General features: G+C 49.5%; 2 protein-coding genes across 2 annotated transcripts; both read right to left on the bottom strand.

Annotated features, from left to right (window-relative positions):
• Nucleotides 1–515: 515 nt before the first annotated feature.
• LOC141970494 (keratin, type I cytoskeletal 19-like) lies at nt 516–5528 on the bottom strand. Its single transcript, XM_074927148.1, has 8 exons — nt 4917–5528; nt 4234–4316; nt 3497–3653; nt 2980–3141; nt 2527–2652; nt 2086–2312; nt 1189–1514; nt 516–688 (listed from the first exon to the last, which is right to left on the bottom strand). The coding sequence occupies exons 1-8, from the start codon at nt 5526–5528 to the stop codon at nt 516–518; spliced, it is 1866 nt and encodes a 621-aa protein (XP_074783249.1).
• Nucleotides 5529–13672: 8144 nt separating this feature from the next.
• LOC141970471 (keratin, type I cytoskeletal 19-like) lies at nt 13673–18784 on the bottom strand. The gene is made up of 8 exons (XM_074927112.1): nt 18296–18784; nt 17337–17419; nt 16643–16799; nt 16051–16212; nt 15481–15606; nt 15074–15300; nt 14457–14587; nt 13673–13895 (listed from the first exon to the last, which is right to left on the bottom strand). The coding sequence occupies exons 1-8, from the start codon at nt 18782–18784 to the stop codon at nt 13870–13872; spliced, it is 1401 nt and encodes a 466-aa protein (XP_074783213.1). The 3' UTR covers nt 13673–13869.
• Between the last annotated feature and the right edge of the window lie 3379 nt (nt 18785–22163).

Raw genomic sequence — 22163 nt, 5'->3', positions numbered from 1 at the left:
ATGGATATTCACAACAAATTTTTAGAAGTTAAATGTGAATGGCACATAATATATTTTAATCTTGCCTACGAAGCATTAGTATACATCGAACTGTTGCTAGCCAGATAGGAGGTTTGATCAAAGGAGTGCATTTCTATGGAGGAGTTTGAAAAGCCTATTAATTTTGAAAAACCAGATCTCATCTACATCAAATCTTACCAAAAATTCTTAGTCATTACACAAAAGCCTTCTGAACTCACTGCCTTTGTCTGCGGCATCAAGAGAGTCTGCAGTGTTCTCTCTTTCTACATTGATGGCTTCAGACCTTTCAGTCTACAGCCGGTACTTTCATGACCGACTGTCAGTCTGGTGGAAAAACTGTGTTTGTGAGACAGACTGCACCTTTAACTAAGATTAATATCCCTGTTACTCCCTTGGTAAGAAGAAATAAATGGAAGCCTCAGTGCAGGATCATTCCCCACCTTTTTTTGTAAAAAAAAAAATAAATCAGAAGTGGAAGGGAATCTTTCTAATAATTATAGCTTCCTGTTCGTTTTCAGTATTTTCAGGCATTTGTCTGAGGTGCTGTCAGGACCTGGAGCCTTACCCTGTCTCATCGTTTTTATGGCTTCAGACACTTCCTCCATTGTTGCTCCTCTCTCCAGTGTTTTGTTCCCTTCCAGGCAGAGCCTCATGTTTTCAGCACCTCCTGGAACCACAGCCAGGAAATCAGACATGGAGACCTTTCGTGCACTCCCCATCTTTTGCTACTTGAGGATTTTGCAGCTAATACCCCTCATATTTTAAATGTCTTGAGCGTCCCAACTGTTTTACCACGCTTTAACCATTTCCCCCCCTTAGTACCAGTTACATTTCTAACGTCTGTCTTCATTCCAAAACTACTGATTTCTCTGGTTCCCTGCGGATTGAGAATTATTTTTCCCTTCTCCCCCTTCATTTCCTCTTTCTACACATCCTCCAATACAACCTTTCATAACGATCTCTTCATGCGAGTCACTTGTGAAAATACTGGCACGTTGATATGTTACTGTAGAAGAACAAATGTCAGGGTGGACTTAAAACAGGATCAGGAAAAAATAGCAAAAATATCTCCAGATTTCCAAACAAGGAAGGAAGTTGCCGTATCCCTTCCTGCTATTCAGAGAGAAAAGTGAATGGGAGGATGTACTCTTTTATTTCAGTTTTTACCTTGGCTTTCACAAGACTTGCCAGAATGGGACTGGGAAGATGAAGAGCGGGAGAGGCAGGATTTGCCCCCTCCTTCGCCACCGCCGCCTCCTCCACCTGAGGTTTTACCAGAGGCTCCACCTCCTGTTCCTCCTCCGCTCCCTCCTCCTCCACCTCCAGAATAAGAGCTTCTCCCGCTGGATCCTCCTGTTTTTCCTCCACTGCTTCCTCCACCTGAGGACCAACCACTTCCTCCTCCACTACTTCCTTTTCCAGAACACCAGCTGGTTCCTCCATGGCCTCCTCCTCCTCCCGAAGATCCGCCGCCAGCTCCTCCCTGTGAGATGCTGCAAGGAGGAAAGGGCGCGTATGTCAGATTTACACAGCACGGCCAGCGTCCGCCGTCCTCTCGGCTTATCGAGGCCACGTTCTGACTCCCTCTGAGCTCTCATATGACCGAGAAACTACTACTGTGTGAAACACATTCTAGAGAATGGGTTTTCAAGTATCCCTACTTAAGGACAAATTGACTGATCTGCCTGAGGAAGAAAAAGGAAGATAACGTATGGGTTTAGAAGGCTTTCAAAATATCTACCTTGAGTATTTATAAAAGGCAGTTATTTTCCTCCTTGCCTTTCATTTCCATATAGAACTGTTCTGCCTGATTGTACTTAGGAGAAGAAATGGCAAATTATAGCTCTAAATACGTTTGTAAATGGTTTTGTTCAGTTCATAATAAGTACAGAATAATCCAGCTTTGTACACTGCCAGCTGAGATTTAGATTTCGTGTGAATTCTTGCGATTATAGTAAATATGTGGAGGCTGAATTCGTCGCACTTGTTCCTAATATGAATTTTGTTACTTTTATCTTCACCTGTCTGCAGAGATGGCATGTTAATTCGTCTGAATGCACACACCTAATACCCTGTTGCCCTTCCTCAAGCAGCGCCCGGTACTGCGCAATCTCCTGCTCCAGGCGGGTCTTGATGCCCAGGAGCATCTTGTACTCCTGGTTCTGACTCTCCATCTCGCAGCGGATGCTGGCCAGCTCCTCCTCCAAGGGGCCGATCATGCTCTGGATCTGCTGCAGCTGCATGTTATAGCGACGTTCCGTGTCTTCCAGGTTGGATTGCAAAGACTGTAACTGAGAATGAAAGACAAAATACAGTGTTCGGGGGAATGCGGCACGTTAGGGGAATGTGGCAGGATGGGATCGTTCTTACACCCCAAATGAGAAAAATGTTACATGGTGGCAGATGGGCCAAGCGTCCTCGTTAAGGGGAGTGCTGGCTCTCCCCTCATCCCAGCACCTCGCAGCCCCTCCGCGTGCCGGAGGCTCAGGAGCAGTTGGTACCTACCATGCTGATCTGCGACTGCAGCTCGATTTCCAGGCTCTGATAGTCACGTCTCAGCACAGAGATCTGTTGGTTGCTTGATTCCACTTCCTGGCCGCTCCAGTGGACTTGTTGACTCACTTCCTCCATCTGAAAAATCAATACACAGGATCGGCGGGTTTGAGTTTAACCTACAGTGTCAGCGTGGTGGTTTATCAGGGAAACGTCTGGCAACACAAGAAGCTGAAGCAGGGCCACTTGCAATACGGGGGCTGTTTAAACTTGTTTATTTGGCCCTGCCAGCGCAGTTCGAGCCCACTTGTAATTTCCTTTATTTTCATCAAAGGGATTCTACCCTTATATCCTAAAGGCAATGGATGTTGTCGTTCCAAGTGTCATTCATCCACAGGCAGTTCTTACTGAAAGTTGGCATTGTTTTTCTTTTGTAATGTGAACATTCACGTTGTAACTTTTTACCTTGCTTTCATACCACCTTTCAACCTCTTCACGGTTCTTCTGAATAATATTTTCATACTCTTGTCTCATATCATTCAGTTTTTTCATCAGATCCTCTCCTGGAGCAGCATTCACCTCCACATTCACATCACCACTGGACTGTGTTTGCAGCGATTTCATTTCCTGCAGAGAAAACCCAGGCCCAAGGCAAATAAACAAAGATTTGCAAGAGTTTTGGAGTTTACAAGTCAGTCGATCTGCTCTGACATCCGAAACCATCCTGGACCCTTTCCACCACATATATATGTATGTTAGGTTTTTCTTGTTGGCCTTGACTTCCCAGCCCCTGCTTGCTGGGAGGGACTGGCAGGGTCTGGCCCCGGCACTCGGTCCGGCTCCAGCCGAGCTGCTGCACCCGAGGAGAGGGGGGAGCGCCGTTCCGTGCAGGGGGTGTTACCTGCGGGACCTGCCCGCGTTTCCCATACCGTAACGTTCCTGTTTTCCTCTGCAGTTTGCATTTCAGGGAGCTGTCTCTTACCTCCTCATGGGTCTTCTTGAGGTCGATCATCTCCTCCTTTAGGGACTCAAATTGCATTTCCAGGTCAGACCTGTTCAGCGTCAGATTATCCAACAAGGGTCGCAGGCTGTTAATGTCAGCCTCCACGTTCTGCCGGAGAGCGAGCTCCGTCTCGAACCTGCACCAGGGACAGTGCGGAAAGGTCAGCCCTGGTCTGGGTTCTCAGTCCTTCTCCTGCTGACGTCATCAATGAAGTTCGTGTATTCCAGTATCTCAGTGGCTGCTTTTGTGGCTGTACTTGGTAGCACGTGGCGTCTCTCAACCGGTAGAATTAGAAAATCAGCAGCCAGTACTTCAAGTTTAATATTAAAATTTAATATTAAGAAATGTAATAAAGTTTAATATTGACTTTAATATTAAAATGTGGCCTTTTTCACTGCCTCTTACTGTAGACTGTGCAGGCTTCATCTATCTGTTTCATCTGACTTTCCATGAGAGAAAAGCACAATTTTTATTTTCTTAAAAGTAAAGCTTTTTTTAAGCCTTGACTCCACAGCCACAGGGAGTATTGGAGATCATTGCAGAAGTAATGAAGAATTTTGAAGGTTTACTAATTACTTCAGCTGGGCTGCCATGGAACCAGGAGGAACCCTAGTCTCTAAGGATTGATATTTGTTTACGGAATGAATTTATGAAACTAAGTTGAGAACAGTAGGAGAAAGGAAATCAGTGCCCAGAAAGGAGGAATATATATTTACTTTATCCTGAAGTCTTCTGCAGTCATCCTTGTGTTATCCAGGTCCAAGAGTACCCTGTTGGTTTCCACAGCTGCAGTCACAAGCTAGAAGAGAAGACAATATGCTGAGGAAGACTTGCCCTGTGAATCTCTCAGATTTGCACAAGGGACAGAAAATATGAATGTGATTGTCTTGTCATAATGCCCGGGTATCTGCGGGGAACAGCGTTTCCTACATGCAGAGGCCTGGAAGGGTCATTTCCAGCACAGAACAGAGAGGTCCCCGTGCGGAAACAGCATCAGAACTGCAAAAACTGTTCTGTGAGTACGGGAGGCCCAGTGGTGGCCCCGCCACAGCTCTGTCTCGCCTTCCACGCCCCGGGCCCAGGGCTGCACCCAAAGGTCAGACCCCGCACGTCCCAGGGGCGATGGGCACCCTTTGTCCCGTGCTCTCCAATCCACTGCCGGCGCTCTGAGTCTGCGCTTGCAGCCGGCGACCGTCTGTGGTGTGTGCCGCGGCGGGGGGCATTGTTTCTCCACCGCCAGCTGAAGATAGTTGGATGCACAGAAGGCGGAATTTGAAGCACAAGTGGCACATTCAGAGAGACGGTGAGGTTAGAAGGATCCACGCGGGTGCCTCGAACATTTTACACAATCACAAAAAGTCTGTCAATGCTTAAACTTCTCTGGCAAAGAACACCCTACCTGATTTTGGAGGTCTTCAATTTTTCCATAGTAGTGGCTGTAGTCCTTTGTACCAGTAGGACCTTGCTTTTGGTACCACTCCCTGATTAACTGTTCGAGCTGAGCATTTTCCATTTCCAGATTTCTGACCGTGCCCAGGTAAGAAGCCAGGCGTTCGTTAAGGCTCTGCATGGTCAGCTTTTCGTCGTTGGAGAGAATTCCCCCATTCCCTCCAAGAAAGCCACCACCGCCAAAGCTGCCACCGCTGAAACCAGCACCACCACCACCAAAACTTCCCCCATAAGCACCAGCAAACCCGCTCCCGCCCGACCCAAAGCCTGTTCCCATGCTGCCACAGCCCATTCCCCCTCCGAAACCGCCGCCGCTCATTCCTCCTCCGTAACTACTGCGCCTCATCTTCCCCCAGCTACCACCACTTGCTCCCCCACTGTAGCTGCTCCTGGAGCTTCCTCCTCCACAACTGCTGCCAGAAGTCCTGCCGCCACCACTTGACCTCACAGCGATCCTTCTGGAGGAGGCAGAGGAATACGTGCTGCCCCCCCCGCCGCCTGCGCTGCCCCCGCTGCCCCCTCGCAGGCAGCTCCTAGAGCTCTGCTTGGAGCCACAGCTCATTCTGGCAGCAGCGACTGACTCAGGTTAAACTCAAAGCTGGTCCTACAGCTGTTCTGGAATCATAGCTCCAAATTCCACCCTGCCTGGTCGGCATTTATAGCTGAGACAGTGGGTGTCACCGTCGGAGGGAGTACCTTCTTTCCGTGGGCATTTGCAAGCCACAGTTTTTCTGCCAAGGGTAATTTGCCAAAGGGAGATGTTTGACAGTGTCAGGAAGCTTAACCCATACTCACGGTGTTCACGACCGTTTGTTTATTAATACAAAACATGTAATTTCTATTGGGTGGCTCTGAATTAGGCTGATCTTTTCCATGATCTAGTCCACTGACTTACAGTCATCTGAACTCATCCCACTCACCTCATCCTGTTACATCTCTTTCAGCACAACAATAAACGGCCATAAAATGGGGCAGAACGAATGTTACTCTCTCTCTCTTCCAGCGTTGCCATTCCTCGTGCTCTTTCCCCTTTCAGGTATTTGTCAAGAAATGCCAGATGAATTTTTTTGCACTTACGTGATATTTTAATACGTTCTAGTTTATGGTTGTCTTACACTGTACGCTCATTATTTTTAGTCCTTTTTTGCTTTATGCCTTTCGGAAACACATCACAGGATGTATTTTGTAGGGACACTGGCCCACTCTGACATCTCTAATTTCTCATAAAAATTTAATGAACATTGGCAAATATACATGTCAGCAATTTATTCTGTCTACAATTATGTTTTATAAATAACAATTTAATTATGAAAAATTGTATGACAACTGGGAAACAGCTCTGTGTAAGGCTGTAAGGACAGGAACTGTGGCAAGTTGTTGCAGGGAATAATTCTTCATGGGCTCGGACCAAATGCAGTTGGAGGGTGGTCGAGAGAGCTGGGGAAGTACCCTGGCTCTGGGCTAGTCTCCCTTGACATGTCTGTGAACAGGAGAGGTGGCGTGCTCAGGGATTTCAGAATTTCAGTCAGGATGTTTTCCTTCCGCAGTGCAAATACACACATACTTGGAGGAGAAAGGTTAAGTTCTGGTTTGGGGATTAAGTCAATGAACTGTACATCAAAACAGCGTTTTCCCTTCAGATTTTTTTCCATTCATGGACACAGCATGACCAAAAGTAGGAAATATTTGTTATCTTGCATCTTTTAAGATTGTCTCTTTTTCAAATGCCCAGCAGTGGATAGTTCAGCTGAGCTCTTACAGCAACCTGCGCCTTAAACATTGGAAATTTCTTTCCTGCGTGCCCCTCATGTCTGTGCTCCTTCCCAGGCACATGATCTTTAGCAAAATGCCCGCTGTTAGCTGTCATTCCTTGTAGGTTGGACTAGTTGTGTGATCGCCAATTTCCTGTATTGATTTGGTATGTTATTATTTTCTCGCTCAGCCTTTGTGATTTGGTTGTTGCTAATTTAGAGGTTTGTTTGTTATGGCTTATAGCAAGTGTTTGTGGAAACATCTTTTTATAAATGCCCCTCCCAGCACACCCTCACCCACACAGTAGGACACACCTAGAGTTTCTTCTCCTGCTAGACTTCATTTCTGAAATGTCTGAGGAAGCAAGGCGGCCTCTGGCTTGTAGAAATTGAAATGGTTCACTACAAAACTCAGTGGAGCCTAAGTCGTGATTTTAGCTTGTTCCAGTGAGAAATCCTTTTCTCTTGAGGCGCACAGAATTCTCTTCTATACTAACAGTTGCTTTGGCTCATGAAACCATTGGGTTACGTTCTGGTTAACTGTTGGCTTCCAGTCGCTGACACCCATGTTATAAGGACGTGGATAAGTTTCGGTGATGTTCTGTGTAATTCTGCAGAAGGGGAAGGGTTTGGGTTGCTTTTTTTCCTAGAAAGATGTTTATGACATCTTTTGTGTGAGTCATTCCTCTCAGGTGGACTAAGCTTCGTGTCTTCTGTTCACAGAAAGAACATGTTTGGATAGTTTAAATATCAGTGAGGGTGCTTGTGTGCAGCATACTTCATGGCTTCGTGCTTAAGTCATGAAAAAAAGATTTAATGCCATTTTCCCCCTAGAATTTGTGCAGGCAACATACCTCAAGAGTGAAGATCAGCTCCGTAAAACTGAAGAAGCCTGATGGATTCAGTGTATCTGGAAATGACCCGTCAGATCAGAAATGGAAGTCACGGAACAATTGGTTCCTGAAAGGAATGTTTTGTTTTGAAGTTTGCCTTGATGGAAAGCAAAAGATGGAAGCGTTTTTACGAGATGGCAGGTTTTTTCTGCAGTCAGGTCTCATAGGATTGTCCCGGCATTTGCAAACATACTGAGCTAACTAGACAATGTATCCGGCAAAATCCAGAGATAATGCTGTAGAAGAGAACCTGGAGGGCTGGAAAAACCTTAACATAAGAGAGATTTCAATAATCTCTGCAAGAACTGCAGGGCTCCCCAGTAGTACCTGTGAAAAGGGACAGGGGAGACGTTAGGAGATCTCAGGCTGGAGCTGCTGCTCCCCAACACATCAGGGCACATCCACCCTCCGTTGGTTTGCCCTTCGCCATCCCTCGAGTGCAGCACGGGGAGCCGTGAGGGCTTCCCCTGGCACTGCCCCTGCTCGGAGCTGCCTGGCTTCACTCCGGGATGCTCACAACCACCCGAGCATCTGAATTCCCTTTCCTCTACTTGCCCGCCTCGGTGGGCTTACCAGTGCTGGGAGCAGGCCCTGGCATATCCTCTGGCCATGCTGAGGACAGTTCTCAGTCATGGGCAGGTGAATAAAGCTGAGAAAACTTCCGTGCCTGCACCAGGCCGGGGCTGAGAGGCAGCTGGGGAGCGGGGGCAGCGTGACATCTGTCACCCGTGAGCGTCCCTTACGCACCCTGTGGTGTGTGTCCTCGGCCCTGGCTGCTCGCAGGCGTTCAGGCAGTCTCAGCCGTGTTGGCTATGAGTATTAACATGAGTATTAACATGAGTATTAAAGAGCTCTTCTGGGTTCTTTTCTGCTTGAGAGACCTCTGAGAGGCTGCTCCGGAGAAGCTGCGATCATCTGCGCCTCTCACACTGGTATAAAATAAAAGTGTGAATTGAACTGCAAGGTGAGATTTAAAACACAGGACTTGTTTTGAAACAGATTTTTTTTTTTTTTTTTTGCTGGGCATAACTATTGGAGAGCGTACAGTCACCGTGTACCCTCAAAGCTGATTGTTTCATGGCGTTCAGGAAAACCTGCCCCTGCGCGCTGAGCGACAGGCTGCAGGTCACAGCCCAGAGAGGAGGGGGTGGAGGAGGAGGAGGAGGAGGAGGAGGAAGATGCCCCGAGGGTGATGTCACCATAGTTGTTTGTGGTGAGGCCTCTTCCCTTTTGCTGTGATGAAATTGTTCCCAGCTCCTGCCCAGAGCAGGACCGGGGACTATTTAAGCCCGAAAGGCGCAGCCAGTGTGAGCACGAACGCACCCAGAGCACTTAACGGCTCCGCGGCCACGCAGGCGTGCGCTGGCCCAAAGCGGAGGCTGGGAGGGAGCGGGGCCCTTCTCCTCGGGGCTGCGTGTGGCAGCAGCAAGGGGTGAGGCTGAAAGGGCCTCTGCGGCGGGCTGGGGCGCTGGCACGGGCGGGCACACACGGGCAGCCCCTTTTCTGAGCTCTGCATTTACAGCCTCCTGTGGGGGAAGCGCTGGGGCTGCTGAGAACGTTTGTGGGGGTACAGCTGGACTGTTACCCACCCTCTTAGGTGCTTCGGTGGTGGCGAATCTTCGTCCCCTCTTCCTGCTTCTGGTCAGGCCCTGTCAGGAAAATTCAGTTTGCTTCTGTTGCTACACAGAGCAAAACTGTGAAAGATCTACCCGGGGAATATGACTAATTCTCATAATTATCCATTATAAACTAACGTCCATTATATAATCATTAAGCAATTTCGTTAACACCAGATAATCCCGTAGAACAGTATTTCTCCATAGTAAAGAAGCCCAGTCCCTGAAGTACGACTGTGCTGGAGGGAGAACGCTGGTCTCGTCCTGAGGATGTGCACTGCTCTTCCTTACGTTGAGGTTCAGCTCCTCACACTTAGCATGACACTGTTTCCTCTCCACTCAAATTTAAATGGTGAGGGGTTTTTCTTATCCCTATAGAAAAATCTGAGAAAATTTCGTTCAGATTAGTTGAAATTTATTAGGGCTCAATCATGTTTATTATTTTAATAATGGGTTAACCGAGAGTTCTAAACAAAAAGTCATTCCCACCTCACGATTCCCAATTATTTACTCTGCAATGAGGGCACAAGGTGCTTTGGAATCTTTTTTTCCCGCTAACTCAGCTGTTGGTGCCTGGTAGCAGTTTCATCCAGAAATATTTGGGATTGAAAATGTTGACAGTTCCAACTATTTCCAGTGAAAAGTGTGATTTTCTCTAAATGCACCTTTGTAATTAGAAATACTTGTGTCAAAAACCTGTGCCCCATTCTTCTCCCAGCAGCGGGACACTCAACCAGAGGACTTGGGTTTGCTCCCACAGCAGATTGTACAACTGTCCTGAACCCCCGGTGCCCGGCAGGAGCATCTTCAGATATTTTTAACTTTGCCCGGTGGAACGGCACACAGGATGTCTTGACCATTCTGTTTTCTTTCTTTCTATGTATATTTATGGCCACATCTAAATAAAATAAAGCCATGTGGTTTTAGAGCTCGGTGAAATTCTCTGTAGACTATCTGCATGTGATCATTCCCTGCATGCCAAAACATGCTTAGGCTTTTTTTAAGTGAAGTTTTTATAAATATCTGTTTTGAAGTGAGAAAGTAAGTCCCCACCTCTCCTGCACTCTTCTGCAAGACGGGGTGTCTTGACATCACCCACACCCGAGATGCGTGGCCACGGGGGTGTCCCTGCAGCGAGTCCTCGTGGCCTCTGGTGGGGCCCTGGCGCAGCGCATTCACCCCCCCGACGGTTCGGAGGGGCTGCAGCGCTGGGGTGATCTCTGCCCTCCACGAAAGGGCAGCCAGTAGGACCCAATCCAGCAAACATCTCTCCTGTAGGAAAAAAAATAATCCTTGCATGCCGTATACTTGATCTGTTACTCATTCGCTATTGCAGAGACCAGTACTGATGAAACATTAAAGGGCACCTTCAAAAGATCCACCACCCAGTGGAAGATGGTGATTATGATAGGAACTGTAATTAGGTGAGTCAGAGCCGTAAGATTGCAGAGTACAAACCCTTTGGTTGGGAACTTCTTCCCTTTGGGTCTAACCAGCCCCTTGCACACCCGGCTCCTTGGGGTCTCAGCTAATGTGCGACCTCGGTCAGCGACGGCTCTGAACTGCATCTCTGCCGCCGTCACGCAGCCACAGCCCCGCAGAGAGCCTGGGCTCGGCCGTGGCCCTGCCCGGCGCCGTGCTGCAAAACATGCCACTGGCAAAACATAAACAGGGGTTAGCAAATCCGGGCAGCGAGTTTCAGCCTGGCCTCCGTCCTCTGCTCTTACACCCAGGAGAACGCAGCCGGGGCCTTCGAGGCGGCAGGGAGGAAGGTGGGGAGGAAGCTGCAGGTCCCGTCCAGCCGCGTGCGAACGGCAGCGCTGAGCCCCGGGCCGTGAGCTGGGGCGCGGTGCCAGGGTCGGTACCTGGTGCCGTGGTTTCAGCTGGCGGGATCTCCCCGGCACGTCCCGCACACGACTCCCCGGGTCAGCCCAGTATTTCTGTGAGAGCGTGAGCCCAGCAAGGAGCGGGGTTTGCGCAGCCGCTCCAGGCCCCACGGCGGGCTGGGTGAGGGCCGAGTGCCCTCTGGGGAGCGGGGCCGGGGCGCGGCGCCCTGCCCTCTCCGTCCCCTCCGGCATCGCCGGGTGCCCCGCGGGGCCGAAGGCAGAGGGGTCTGCAGGGCTCGGCCTGCGGGCGCGGGGACAGGCAGCACAGGGCGGGTACGATGCCCCCACCTGCAGGTACGTGCCGGAGGACTGAAATTCCTGAGTACTGTGTATCCTTACATTCTGATAGAATATTATTTTCATCACATAACATTGTACTTTCGTTGTGCTGTCTAACAGCAACTTCCATTTAGCCACAGATAGTATTAGGCAAACTCATCTGCGTCTCCTGGCCCCTTAGTAAACTGCAGGTCCCAGGTTAAGCGGCGTGTCTGGTCTCAGGCCCAGGGCAGGGTTCGACACCATGGGCAGGCAGAGGAGAGCGGGCCAGGGCTGGGCCAGACCCCGCACTGGGCGCAGGAGGCTCCAGGCCGGCCTTTGCTTCGGATCTGCCAGTTGGGAACAGCTGACACCTTATGGAGAGAGCTGGGAAGTACCAGCATGGCCGCTCTGCCCCATCTACCGGGCACCTTCTCCATTTCCTTGTTCTTCAGCACAAGCAGCGTTTGCATGTAATGATAACTTATTGTTCCAGCTCCTCTTTAAGTTTTTATTGGAAATCAAATATAGTGCTTATGAAAAACTTCTGCTTGAGTCTTGGCACAAGCTGGACAATGACCAGCTTTGCCCTTTGTCTGCAGGCGAACACAGGTTCGGTTTCTCTTTTGTCTGAAAAAAAAACCCAAAACAAAACAATATAAATATTTTCACCAGGTGCTTCAGGTCGATTCTTCCTTATGTGGTGGCAAGAGGGGAATGCCAGCGCAATGGCAGTTAGAAAGTGAGATCTCAGATGCCAAATTCACAGGATTTTAGTTTCGATGCGAAACCATCTCTCACTTCAGGGAGGATTTGATTCGTGCTGTTTAGCCAAAATCCTCAGCTGGGGGAGACGAGCGGCGGGTGGCACGTCTGCAGAGCCCCGTGTCTTGTACAAGGGCTTGCACAGTGCCGGGAGCTGCCGGGGAGAAATCCCAGTCTGGGAAGAGCAACATGCAACGCTGGCACCGGCCCAGCGCAGGGCTGCGTGCCCCTGGCATCGGCCTCCCCCCTGCACAGCAGCCGGTTCTGCTGGCGCCTGTCCCGGGGCTGGAGCCGGGACAGGCCGAGGTGGGAGCGGGGCCAGCGGGGCTCTCCCAGCCCTGCCGCTCGCAGCCGCGTCCGCCAGGGATCAGCCTTGTCGCTTCTCTGCTTCGAAGCCAAAACACCTCCCGCCCTTGGCTCCCCGCGTCCTGCCGCGCGTCACCCGCCGTGAGCAGAGGTGGAAATTCCTCCCACTGTGTGGTTTACTCAGGAGTGGGATTTGGGGAAACACACTTGCTTTTATGCTTCAGATATTCTTTAGCAAAGGACCCCAAAATATTTCACGTGAGTCTAGGTGTGGGAAATGTTCGGGCCGTGCTATATCGGCTATAAAAAGGGCTTTCAGGCCATCTGCTTCTTCCAACCTGTGGGTGTCTCTGCACAGCTACGGATGCCCAACCACCCCTTGGCTGTCTCAAGAGGAGATTTGTGACAAAATGTGGATGCTGTCATCTCAGCACCTGCTCTCAGCTCTGCGTACAGTCACCCAGAGAAGGGGCACTCGCGTCGTGCGGTCCCTCTCCCCAGGCAGGCGTCTGACACAGCCGAGATGGGATTTGCTCAGCAGAGGCAGACTCCGCAGACGGGCTCACATTACAGAAGCCCAGAAGACAGGAGGGGTCAGAAGACACCCCCACGCCCCCCCCCCCCCCCCCCCGATGACTGCACTGCAGTGCTGCTAAGACGCGTGTGACTGACATCACAGTCACCAGCAGCCGGCGCATCTCCCGGCCTCATGCCCCGACGGCTGCAGAGCAGCTGGAGACTGTGCCAGGGCTGGCTGCCGGGGGCCGGATGGACGGACGGACGGACACCATCCTGAGCCTGCTTTTTCTTGGATATGTTGGTCACGGATCTCTCTGTTCTCCTTTCACTGGTGAGCTCCAGCCTCACTCACATCCCCCTCTGTGGCTCTGCAGTGAGTTTTAGCGCCAGGCTCAGTGGGAAGCCCCTGCCTGGCAAGGCTGCCCGGGCAGGTCCCGGGGATGCTGCGCGGGGACGGGCAGCGCTGCCGCAGGCTTTGGCAGGAGGGGGTGGGCAAGACCTGCAAGGCCAGCGAGGCCATTGCCACTGGCAAAGCAGCTTTGTCCCCAGGGGAGTACGACCCCGAGCACGTCAGTGACCCTTGTACCTCGAAGCACCTCATTTTCTAAAGGAACTCAGTCTCCAGACACAGGTTTCTTGATTGCATCAGGCAGAAGCAAAGTTTTATTAGAGAAGTTTTTTCACCAGCAGGTACATCAGTGATCCTGACTAACTCAAGTAACTTCTAGAGATTGCAGCGTTAGAGAACAGAAGGAGCAGAACAGAGAAGGTGGCCCCCAACAGGCCCCTTCAGAGACACGGCAAAGCATCGCTGAGTTACTTCTACTTTCTCTGCACAGAGGCGTGCAGTGAACATCGAGTGTTCTGTCTGTGGGTTTCTCTGTTTGTCATCTTCTGGTCCATTCCTCCTTAATCACAAATTCTCCTGCAGGTCACTGGAGAAAAGACAGAGCAGCATTATTTGATTGGAACAGAGATTAAATCCTTCAAATAACAAAAATTTGGGCCTGCACAGTGCCCTGATTTCAAGAGGATACTGTTAAACAGGAGCAGCTGGCAAACAACCCAGGAAACCCCAGAAATTCCCTAAATAATTGTGTTTGAATGGGAATTTGCGCTTGTGGAATTACAGATTTGCTTTTCACTGCTTCCAGCCTCTTTTGCTAAGCTTCGTTTGGCTTCTTCTTTACTTCTACTTCCAGATTTTTTCTTTATGCTTTATTTCCCCACCTTTTTCCTCTTAGTCCTCGGGCTCCCTCTTGTCTCTCACTTGCTTCCTGCTACTCCCTATTGAGTCAAGACTCTCTTTAAACCTGTTTCTTAGTGAAGCCAACTTTGCACCTCAGTCGGATCCCCTGTAGCAGATTGTACCTGTAGCAGAGTAACTCTCTGAGAAGATGCCAGTGACACGTCCTAGGCGTGTGTGTTGTCTCCTGGCCTTGTTACAAAGGAACAAACTGGAGAAAGTTTTCCTTTTGTGAAAACACCGCTCTTACCTTGTATATCTCCAGTCTTGCAGGGTGGGACTTGGGGCTGGCAGTGGGAAGATGAAGTTGTAGTGTAGGTGTGGCTCGTCCTAATGACTCCTCCTCCTACACCAGTTCCTACTCCGATTCCTCCTCCATGACTAGTGGGAGAAATTTGGTGAGAGAAACAGGGAATTTTAGAACTTTACATGACGCTGCTGACTGACTACATGACACAAAGTCTCAAACTACGTCTGTTACGGGGGTTAGAGTATTTTACACTGTGTTCTTTTTTCACTTTCAGAGTTGCTTTGCATTTGTGCTCCCCTTTGGAATGGAAATGCAATGCAGAGTGTTGCAATTAATTCTTATTTTGACAGTTCTCACCCATATTACTTTAGGAAAGAGGTTGTGATGAGCGCTGACATAATACCAGTAGTTACAGTGCTGTAACTAGCAGTTACGATTTGGTTTCTCTGCTTTGCAGATCCCAAAGAGCGATGTCTGGTTCTGATTTGAATGTTCATCACAGTAAAGTTGTTCTCAGCGAAAGCATTAAGATGGACTAAAGATTATGTCAGATTCATGGTCTAATACAGATCCTTGATATTTTCAGTTATTCTCTAGTGGATTTAGAATCTACATACATAAGGTCCTGCTGTCCTCCTTCCAACAAGCACCGGTAGGTCTGAATCTCCTGCTCCAAACGGCACTTGACGTCCAGTAAGGTCTTGTACTCCTGGTTCTGGCACTCGATTTCCGCTCTTATTTCAGCCAATTGCTGCTCCACGCATGTGATCTGGTTCTGTAGCTCACCGAGGAGGGTGTTGTACTGGCACTCAGTCTCAGCCAGAGAGGATTCCAAATTATTTCTCTGATAAACAAGAGAACCAAAGAAACAACATTCATTTAAGGGTCACCCTGGAATTTATTACTTCCAATCCAAAAATGAGAGAGCTATTCACCCCCACCATGCGGATTGGTGGGTCTGGCTGTTCAGGCTGGGAAATGCAGCAGCAGCCGCGTCCCAGCTGTAAATAAACTCACCACCCACCTGGCTGAGCTGGGCCTGGAGATCGATTTCCAGGGCTTGCAATTGGCGTCTCAGTTCGGTGACCTGGTTGTTGCACGTCTCTACCTCCTGACCGCTTGTAATAACCTCCCGATTCACCTCCTCAATCTGCAAAACGCCAATCCAGAATAAAGAGCTTCAGAGAGTGTCTGTGCGAGTGGGACTTGCTTTTACAGAAGCCGAATGCAGTGAGCAGCTAGCCAAAAGAAAAGTGAGCAGGGCGAGTTCTCTGTGTGCTGGGCGTTAACCGCCGGCTTCAGCTGCTTACTCTTTTTACAAGTCGCTTTCACCTCGGGGCTATTAAGTCTCTTTAATCCAAATGTGGGATATCTCAGTTCCAACAACACAGCACAGAGCCTTGCGGCAAATGCTGCTGCTCCAGATGGGACATAACCAACTGGTCAGACAGGCCTGTGTCTGCTGTGGAACACGGGGCACGACGAGTGCTGCTCTCGGGCTCTGCTGTCAGGGGAGAAGAGCTGACTGTCTCCCTGCACTCCTGTGCCCTGCAACGTGCTGTCGGTGTGTTCCGCAGCAGCGTGTGTCGCTCACCTTGCACTCGTACCAATCCTCGACTTCCTTGCGGTTGCGCGCTATCAGTGTTTCATACTGGCATCTCAAATCCTCCAAGATTTGCCTGAGATCTGGTCCAGGGCAGGCATTAACCTCCACGCTGACGTCTCCAGTTGATTGTTTTCTCAGGCAATTCATTTCCTGGAAATAGAACCCGGATCAGACTCACACTGGCTTTTGAAAGACAGCAGAGCAGCGCTTGGTGGCCAAGAGCAGCGCTCCCTGCGAGAGGAGCCTCCCAGCTACGGCTGTAGAAGCACTGGGAGATGGCGCAAGTGTTTTCCCCAAGAAATCTGTTGGGTAATTTCTTTTCTCAGTCACTGGAATCAGCAGCAACTTTCACCCCCCTGAGGCTCTCCCAGCGCCAGCGAAGCCCCGAGAGCCGCAGCCGCCTCTCTGCTGCCGGAGCTCCAGCACCACCCACGAGGCAGATGGATCTCAGCCCCAGAACTGCCGGATGGGAACGCTGGGGCGTGAAAGTGGTTGATCTTTGCTTGTAAATGTAGAGCACATTTGTGTAGGCAAAGTTTTATGTCAGGGCCATGGCGCTGGGGGCGAGGGCAGGACCCACCTCCTCGTGGTTCTTCTTCAGGCAGCAGAGCTCCTCCCGCAGCGACTCCAGCTGGGCCTCCAGGTCAGACCTGCAGAGCGTCAGCTGATCCAGGACCTGGCGTAAGCCGTTAATGTCAGCCTCCACGCTCTGGCGCAGGGCCAGCTCCGTCTCGTACCTGGTTTGGGCAAGAAGCAGAAACTCAGAGGGGTAACCTCTCTCATGAGCTCGGTTTATGCGAAGATCCCTCCCCCCCGTGCTCTAAACTGTACTTTGCTGGCTAAGCTGAATGCACCGCGCGTGGCGTTTCTGCCCGGCGCTTCGTGTCTGTTGTGTGAAAGCTTTTTCTCCCTCCTCTACTTCTTTCCAGCTCCTGATCTCTGTATGTTTGATTTCACTTATTCAGCCGCATTTCTGTTGTGCTGATCCCAACCCGCACCAGTCTGTGATGGAAATGTGCCAACCACACCGCTGAGGGCGGTCCCCAGCCCTCCCCAACAAACACTGTTGCCAAACGTTTTACCCGAGAATACTAATTAAGGGAGGGCTGGTGACCACGAGCAAAACGCCTTTCATCACTCCATCCTGTCCTAACGTGGTGTTGCAGTGAGACTTGCCTGAAGTCTCTGTAATTAGTGCACCGAGACTCCCCAAGCAAGATGAAAAATGAGCAGGGAGGAGGCAATGGGGCTCGTCTGCAGAGAGGGGCACTCACTTCACTCGGAAGTCGTCGGCAGCCATCCTGCTGTTATCGATGTCCAGAATGATCTTGTTATTATCAATGGTCGCGCAGACAATCTGGAAGAGAGCAGACCACGAGAGGTGTCTCACTCCTCTCTGCTGTTATGCTCTGTAGGTCTATCTAGATTGCAGTTGGGCAATTCCTTTTCCTGTTACCTTCTTACTTAAGTAACCTCGCTCCTTGAGCAGAGCAGATGCGGGGGGTACCTTTGCCGCCTCAACTCACAGTCGGTAAAGAAACGAGGTCAACTGTGTAGAGGTTGGGAGTCAGAGTTGTGAGATGGGACTTCCCCATTTCGAGATCTGAAGGCAAGTTCCAAATATGCTTCCAAATAGAAGCGAAATTGAAAACCCTTCCTTAAGACATTAAATCTCAACTGACATTCAAGCTGGCGTGTTCTGGGCTTCAGGCTCAGGGGTCCTGAGGGAAGATGGCTGGAAGGGACCTTTAAGCCTTAAGAGCAGCCAAAACTTTCATTCTGGACATACCAGTGTCAAGCTGCTGGTGCCACTGTGGCAATCCATTCCAAATACTCAACTCCTCCTACCCACAATTTCTAACGCTTTGTTTGATACAGCATTCGATTTGTATGTCTTGCTCTTCTCCTACAGTTCTCTGCTTTGCTTTTCCTTCTGGACTGACACCACTCCATTTCCTCAGAGCGCACTTGGTAAAATCATCTTTATAATTGCCTAGTCAAAACACAATGCAGCAAAGCATCCTTTTCCTTTTCAAGGGTATTATCCCACCTGTACCACCTGGCAGCGTGTTACACACCCACGCTCAGCCATGCCATCGGGGAACTTGCCAACATTTCTGCTTGTGAAGACATTTAGCAGCACCAACGTTACCCCTAACAATGGCAGTAGGTTCTAAACATGAATTCAGAAATAAGCTTTAAATAGGGGAGGAGCAGCTGAAAAGGGGATTACCTGATTCTGAAGATCTTCGATTTCTTTGTAATAGCAGCTGTAGTCCCGGGGCTCACAGGAGAGGCCCTGTGTAGCGTACCACTCTCTGATCCTGCACTCCAGTTCAGCGTTCTCCTTCTCCAAGCACTTCACCTTGTCCAGATAGGAAGCCAGGCGGTCATTGAGATTTTGCATGGTGACCTTCTCATCGCAGGATGAAAGCAAACAGTCGCCACCAAGACCACCAACGACCACACCGCCTCCAAGGCCAAACCCAAGGCCATTGCCATAGCAGTTGCCACCTCCATAGCTCCCACCAGCCAAGCTACCAACACTCAGTCCCCCTCCATAATTCACTCCACCGCAGTAACTCCTTCCAGAAAAACCTCTGCCACTGCCTATCCCATAGGAAGAAATCCGTGCTCCACCACCACCACCAATGATACAGCTGCCACCACTGCTCCTGCCTTTGCTAGACACAGTAATAGTCTCCTTAATGTTGCAACTCATGGCGACAGCAGTTGGAAATGCAAGCAGAAGCCCAAAGCAAGATGCACAGCTTGATATTAAATCAGACTGCAAGTTGTCCGTTGCCGCGAAACTCTATTTATACCTTCCACAGTGGGTGTCGCCACTGTTTCTGCTTCCCATAAGGCTGGCTACTCTAGCCATTGGTGCCAAGAATAATTTCTCAAAGGGAAGTTTCCTTTCAAGAATCCTGGTAGACAAGGAAGATACTTTACATGTCTCTTGCTAATTTCAAAAATACATTAGCAATAATGTTTTATGAATCATCAGCTTTTTGTTTATGATGCAAACTTTACAACATTAAGCCAGGAACAACACTGTCCTAAATTATATACCAGGAAGAAATCATTAAAGGTTATTGCATCAAAGAGCTCTTTATCTCATTAATTTATTTTCATTTTATTTTGAGTCGAATAAGCAGTTTTCATGCAAGGTGCTGATGTTGGAATATGTAAGATGAAAAAGAAAGCATAAATACGAAGTTTGACTCTCGAATGATGTATGAGGAATGATGTAAGAACTCTGTGGAAAGATCAGAGACACAGAGATTAACCTTTAAGTCTCTCCACTGGCAAAATGACAAATCCAGAGCACTCTGCTGGGAGACAAGTGAGGCCGAGGAGTGATCTCTTAATGGACGTGGATGAAAGGTTCTTCATACGTGATCGTGGCTCTCCAGTAATTCACAAAGGATTTGTTTCTTTGTGTGGAGAGTGTAAAGTAAGGGAAAAGTGCTTTAAGTGTTTCCTGTTGTTCAGTGAAAGATATTTCTGCAGTTTGCATCATTATGGATAGTGATTGTTGCTGGGGAGGGGGGGGGGGTGTTTTGAAGCAGTGAATGAAACATCCTGTGGGCAGTTTTGCTCTTAATATGTGCTGCATTCTAATGAGAGGTTTGGGACTACTGTCCTAGGAAATATAAAGGCAGAATTGCTGCTACAGCTGGCACAGCAATCACTGCCCAACACAGTTCCCCACCGGCCTGGAGAAGATGGATTAAGCACAAACTAGAGGCTCTTCTCTGTCTCTAACCTCTCCAAATCTTAGCTAGGCAGAGAATTAAAAGGAAGAATCAATCCTTTCAGTCTTCTGACATCAAAATTCAGGCTAAGCTCATTTTCATTAGATGTTTTGCTAAGACCCAAGAGCAATGGCCTTTTCTCTAGGGAGAACCTGTTTCTACTGGTCATTGAGCAAGAGACAGGCGTTCCACACTTTTCTGAAACTAACTGTTCACTGCAAGAAATTCTCCAAGCCTCCTTCGCCAGGGAACGTGTGAGCTCAGGCTCTTGCTCAAATCCTCGCTCTGTGTCAGGATTGTGGATTAGAATATGGCGAGTAAATAATCCCATTTACTGAAGGACTGAATGATTCCAGTGTTCCTGAATTTGCCCATCATTTTATTGCCCTTATTCTGCTTATTTCGGTTGAAAAGATGCCTCCCCTTATCTCTGCACTCTTGGATGTTACTTATCCAGTCCAAAGAAAGCCAGCAGCATTCCGGTGCTATCTGCAGCAGACTGGAGACAGGGGTGTGGAGAGATTTGCTCCGAGTGATTTACTCAAAGAAAAAGAGCACGCCTCTGGCAGAGTCCGCAGCTGAACCCAGGTCTCCTGTATCAGCCTGCAGTGCCTGGCTGTCAGCACGCCCTTCCTCCCAGCTCGTGCTCCACTCCGTCCCTAAATACAAAGGAGCAAAGCTCAGAATAAGGAAAAACTCCAGTAAAGTTCTTGTGTATAGGAAGGACTGCCTGGATTTCATTACTCGGACTGGAGAACATAATTGAAGTCAGGGTGTGGTGGTAAGAATGAACCGAAACTGCCGTGATGCTGCAGCGCTGGAAGCGTCGCCTGGCCTGCCTGTGATTCTGCAGGAGTTTCCCAATAGCTGTCTGCAGCAAGCATCTTTTCTGAGTGAGCACACATCCCTCCCTCTGCTCCACAGTTATCATTTTAGCACATCAGAAGAATGCAGCAGAAACATGGGATGACTTACTCCTCTGTGGGAGTGGAGGATGTCTGCGTGCCTACTGCGGTAATTGTTGCGGAGAGCCGGGGTGATGGCTCCTGCTCCCCTGCAGTCCCTTGGTCCCTGTGGCTTTACCTGTCAGACCCCCCCTTTCTCTGTGGGCCTCCAGCAGCACCTTTGCCCAGATCCTGGCACGGCTCACGCCTGCCCTCTTCCTGGCTATTTTTCCTTCTTGTCTTCAGCAAATGGGTGTGCTTGTTAAGCTAAGATAAAATTAAATAATTGTTCTAAAGACCTTAAAAAAAATAAATTAAGCTCTCCCTCCTCCTATTTTCATTCGGTTATTTGAACTCATAAGCTTCCTGGGTCTGTCTCATTAGCACAAAGAAATATGGAAATCTCATGGAAATGTAGTTTCCAGCCCAAGGTTTGCAGCTCCATAATTTGCAGCTCTTTAATATACGTCTCGTTTCCAGGGTGTTTTCTGCTGGGGAGCTGTTTATCACAAGCCACCTTCTCATGCTCTCCGGACGCATCCCAACTTGCAGGTCCACAAACAACATCACAGTGTCTTAGGAGCCGAGTCTGTGCCCCCTGGGGGCTCTCCAGGGGCATATTCATAAAGTCTGGATCATTAGAGTCCTTCTGGACGTGTCATTAGGCCTCTTTCACCTCTCAGGAATTTAGGACAGCTCCCTTGTGAAAGTGCCGGCCCTGGTGGGAAGGGTGGGAGGGGTGGGGAGGCCTTGGCCGCAGCCCGGGGAGCGGAGCAGCTAGATGTCAGCAGCAGTTTGCAGGAGAAGGAAACGAGCCCAGACCTGGTGGGAGGCAGCCGGGGCTCCCAGAAGAAAGCGGCAAGCTTTTGTGTGTTGTAGGCAGCCGAGGGTTCCAGAAGACTGAAAACTGGAAGAGCCTCAGTACAGTATCTTTATAGTTTTAGAAATGAGAGTGTGAGGACTGACAGATTGGGAAGGTTTGAGGCCGGAAAGGGCGGCGGTGGGTCATCTTCCTGTCTTTGCACTGAACAAGGTGGGAGGAGACAATGGGAAAAGGGAAAGATTTGCTTTCCGACAGCGAGAGCTCTGAGAACGGCTGGGGTGTACACAGAGGAGTCCAGCCAGTGGAAACTGGCCTTTAGAACCATGATAAACATTTCTTTTGATCTCTTGTGAAGCACCGGTCTGACACGTCTACTGAGAGGTTTCTGCATCAAGTCTGGGACTTCCTGTAGGGCTGGAACTGATCTTTAAAGACTTGATTTAAAAGTGCCGACCTATGGCCACTCTTGTGAGTCATGACTGCAGTTGTTCCGGTGCTGCATTTTCTTATTTTGCCCTGCCCCTGGACGCTATTGGGTTGAGTGTCTGGTAGATGAGATAAAAGCACTGAGAC

This window comes from Athene noctua, chromosome 25 (genome assembly GCF_965140245.1).
Source record: "Athene noctua chromosome 25, bAthNoc1.hap1.1, whole genome shotgun sequence".
Lineage (NCBI taxonomy): Eukaryota > Metazoa > Chordata > Aves > Strigiformes > Strigidae > Athene > Athene noctua.
Note: the sequence above shows the minus strand (reverse complement) of the source record. Positions and strands in the feature narration are given on the sequence as shown.

What these genes read in the sequence shown, in the direction of transcription:
- LOC141970471 (XM_074927112.1), bottom strand. Translation starts at nt 18,784, where the DNA reads ATGAGTTGCAACATTAAGGAGACTATTACTGTGTCTAGCAAAGGCAGG. An exon ending in TGAAGAAGAACCACGAGGAG is followed by an intron (nt 16,213 to 16,642) that starts GTGGGTCCTGCC and finishes TTCTATTTCCAG; the next exon opens with GAAATGAATTGCCTGAGAAA. An exon ending in GGAGGACAGCAGGACCTTAT is followed by an intron (nt 14,588 to 15,073) that starts GTATGTAGATTC and finishes TTCTCCCACTAG; the next exon opens with TCATGGAGGAGGAATCGGAG.
- LOC141970494 (XM_074927148.1), bottom strand. Translation starts at nt 5,528, where the DNA reads ATGAGCTGTGGCTCCAAGCAGAGCTCTAGGAGCTGCCTGCGAGGGGGC. An exon ending in TTGAAGACCTCCAAAATCAG is followed by an intron (nt 4,317 to 4,916) that starts GTAGGGTGTTCT and finishes CTTCTCTTCTAG; the next exon opens with CTTGTGACTGCAGCTGTGGA. An exon ending in TCAAGAAGACCCATGAGGAG is followed by an intron (nt 3,142 to 3,496) that starts GTAAGAGACAGC and finishes TTTTCTCTGCAG; the next exon opens with GAAATGAAATCGCTGCAAAC.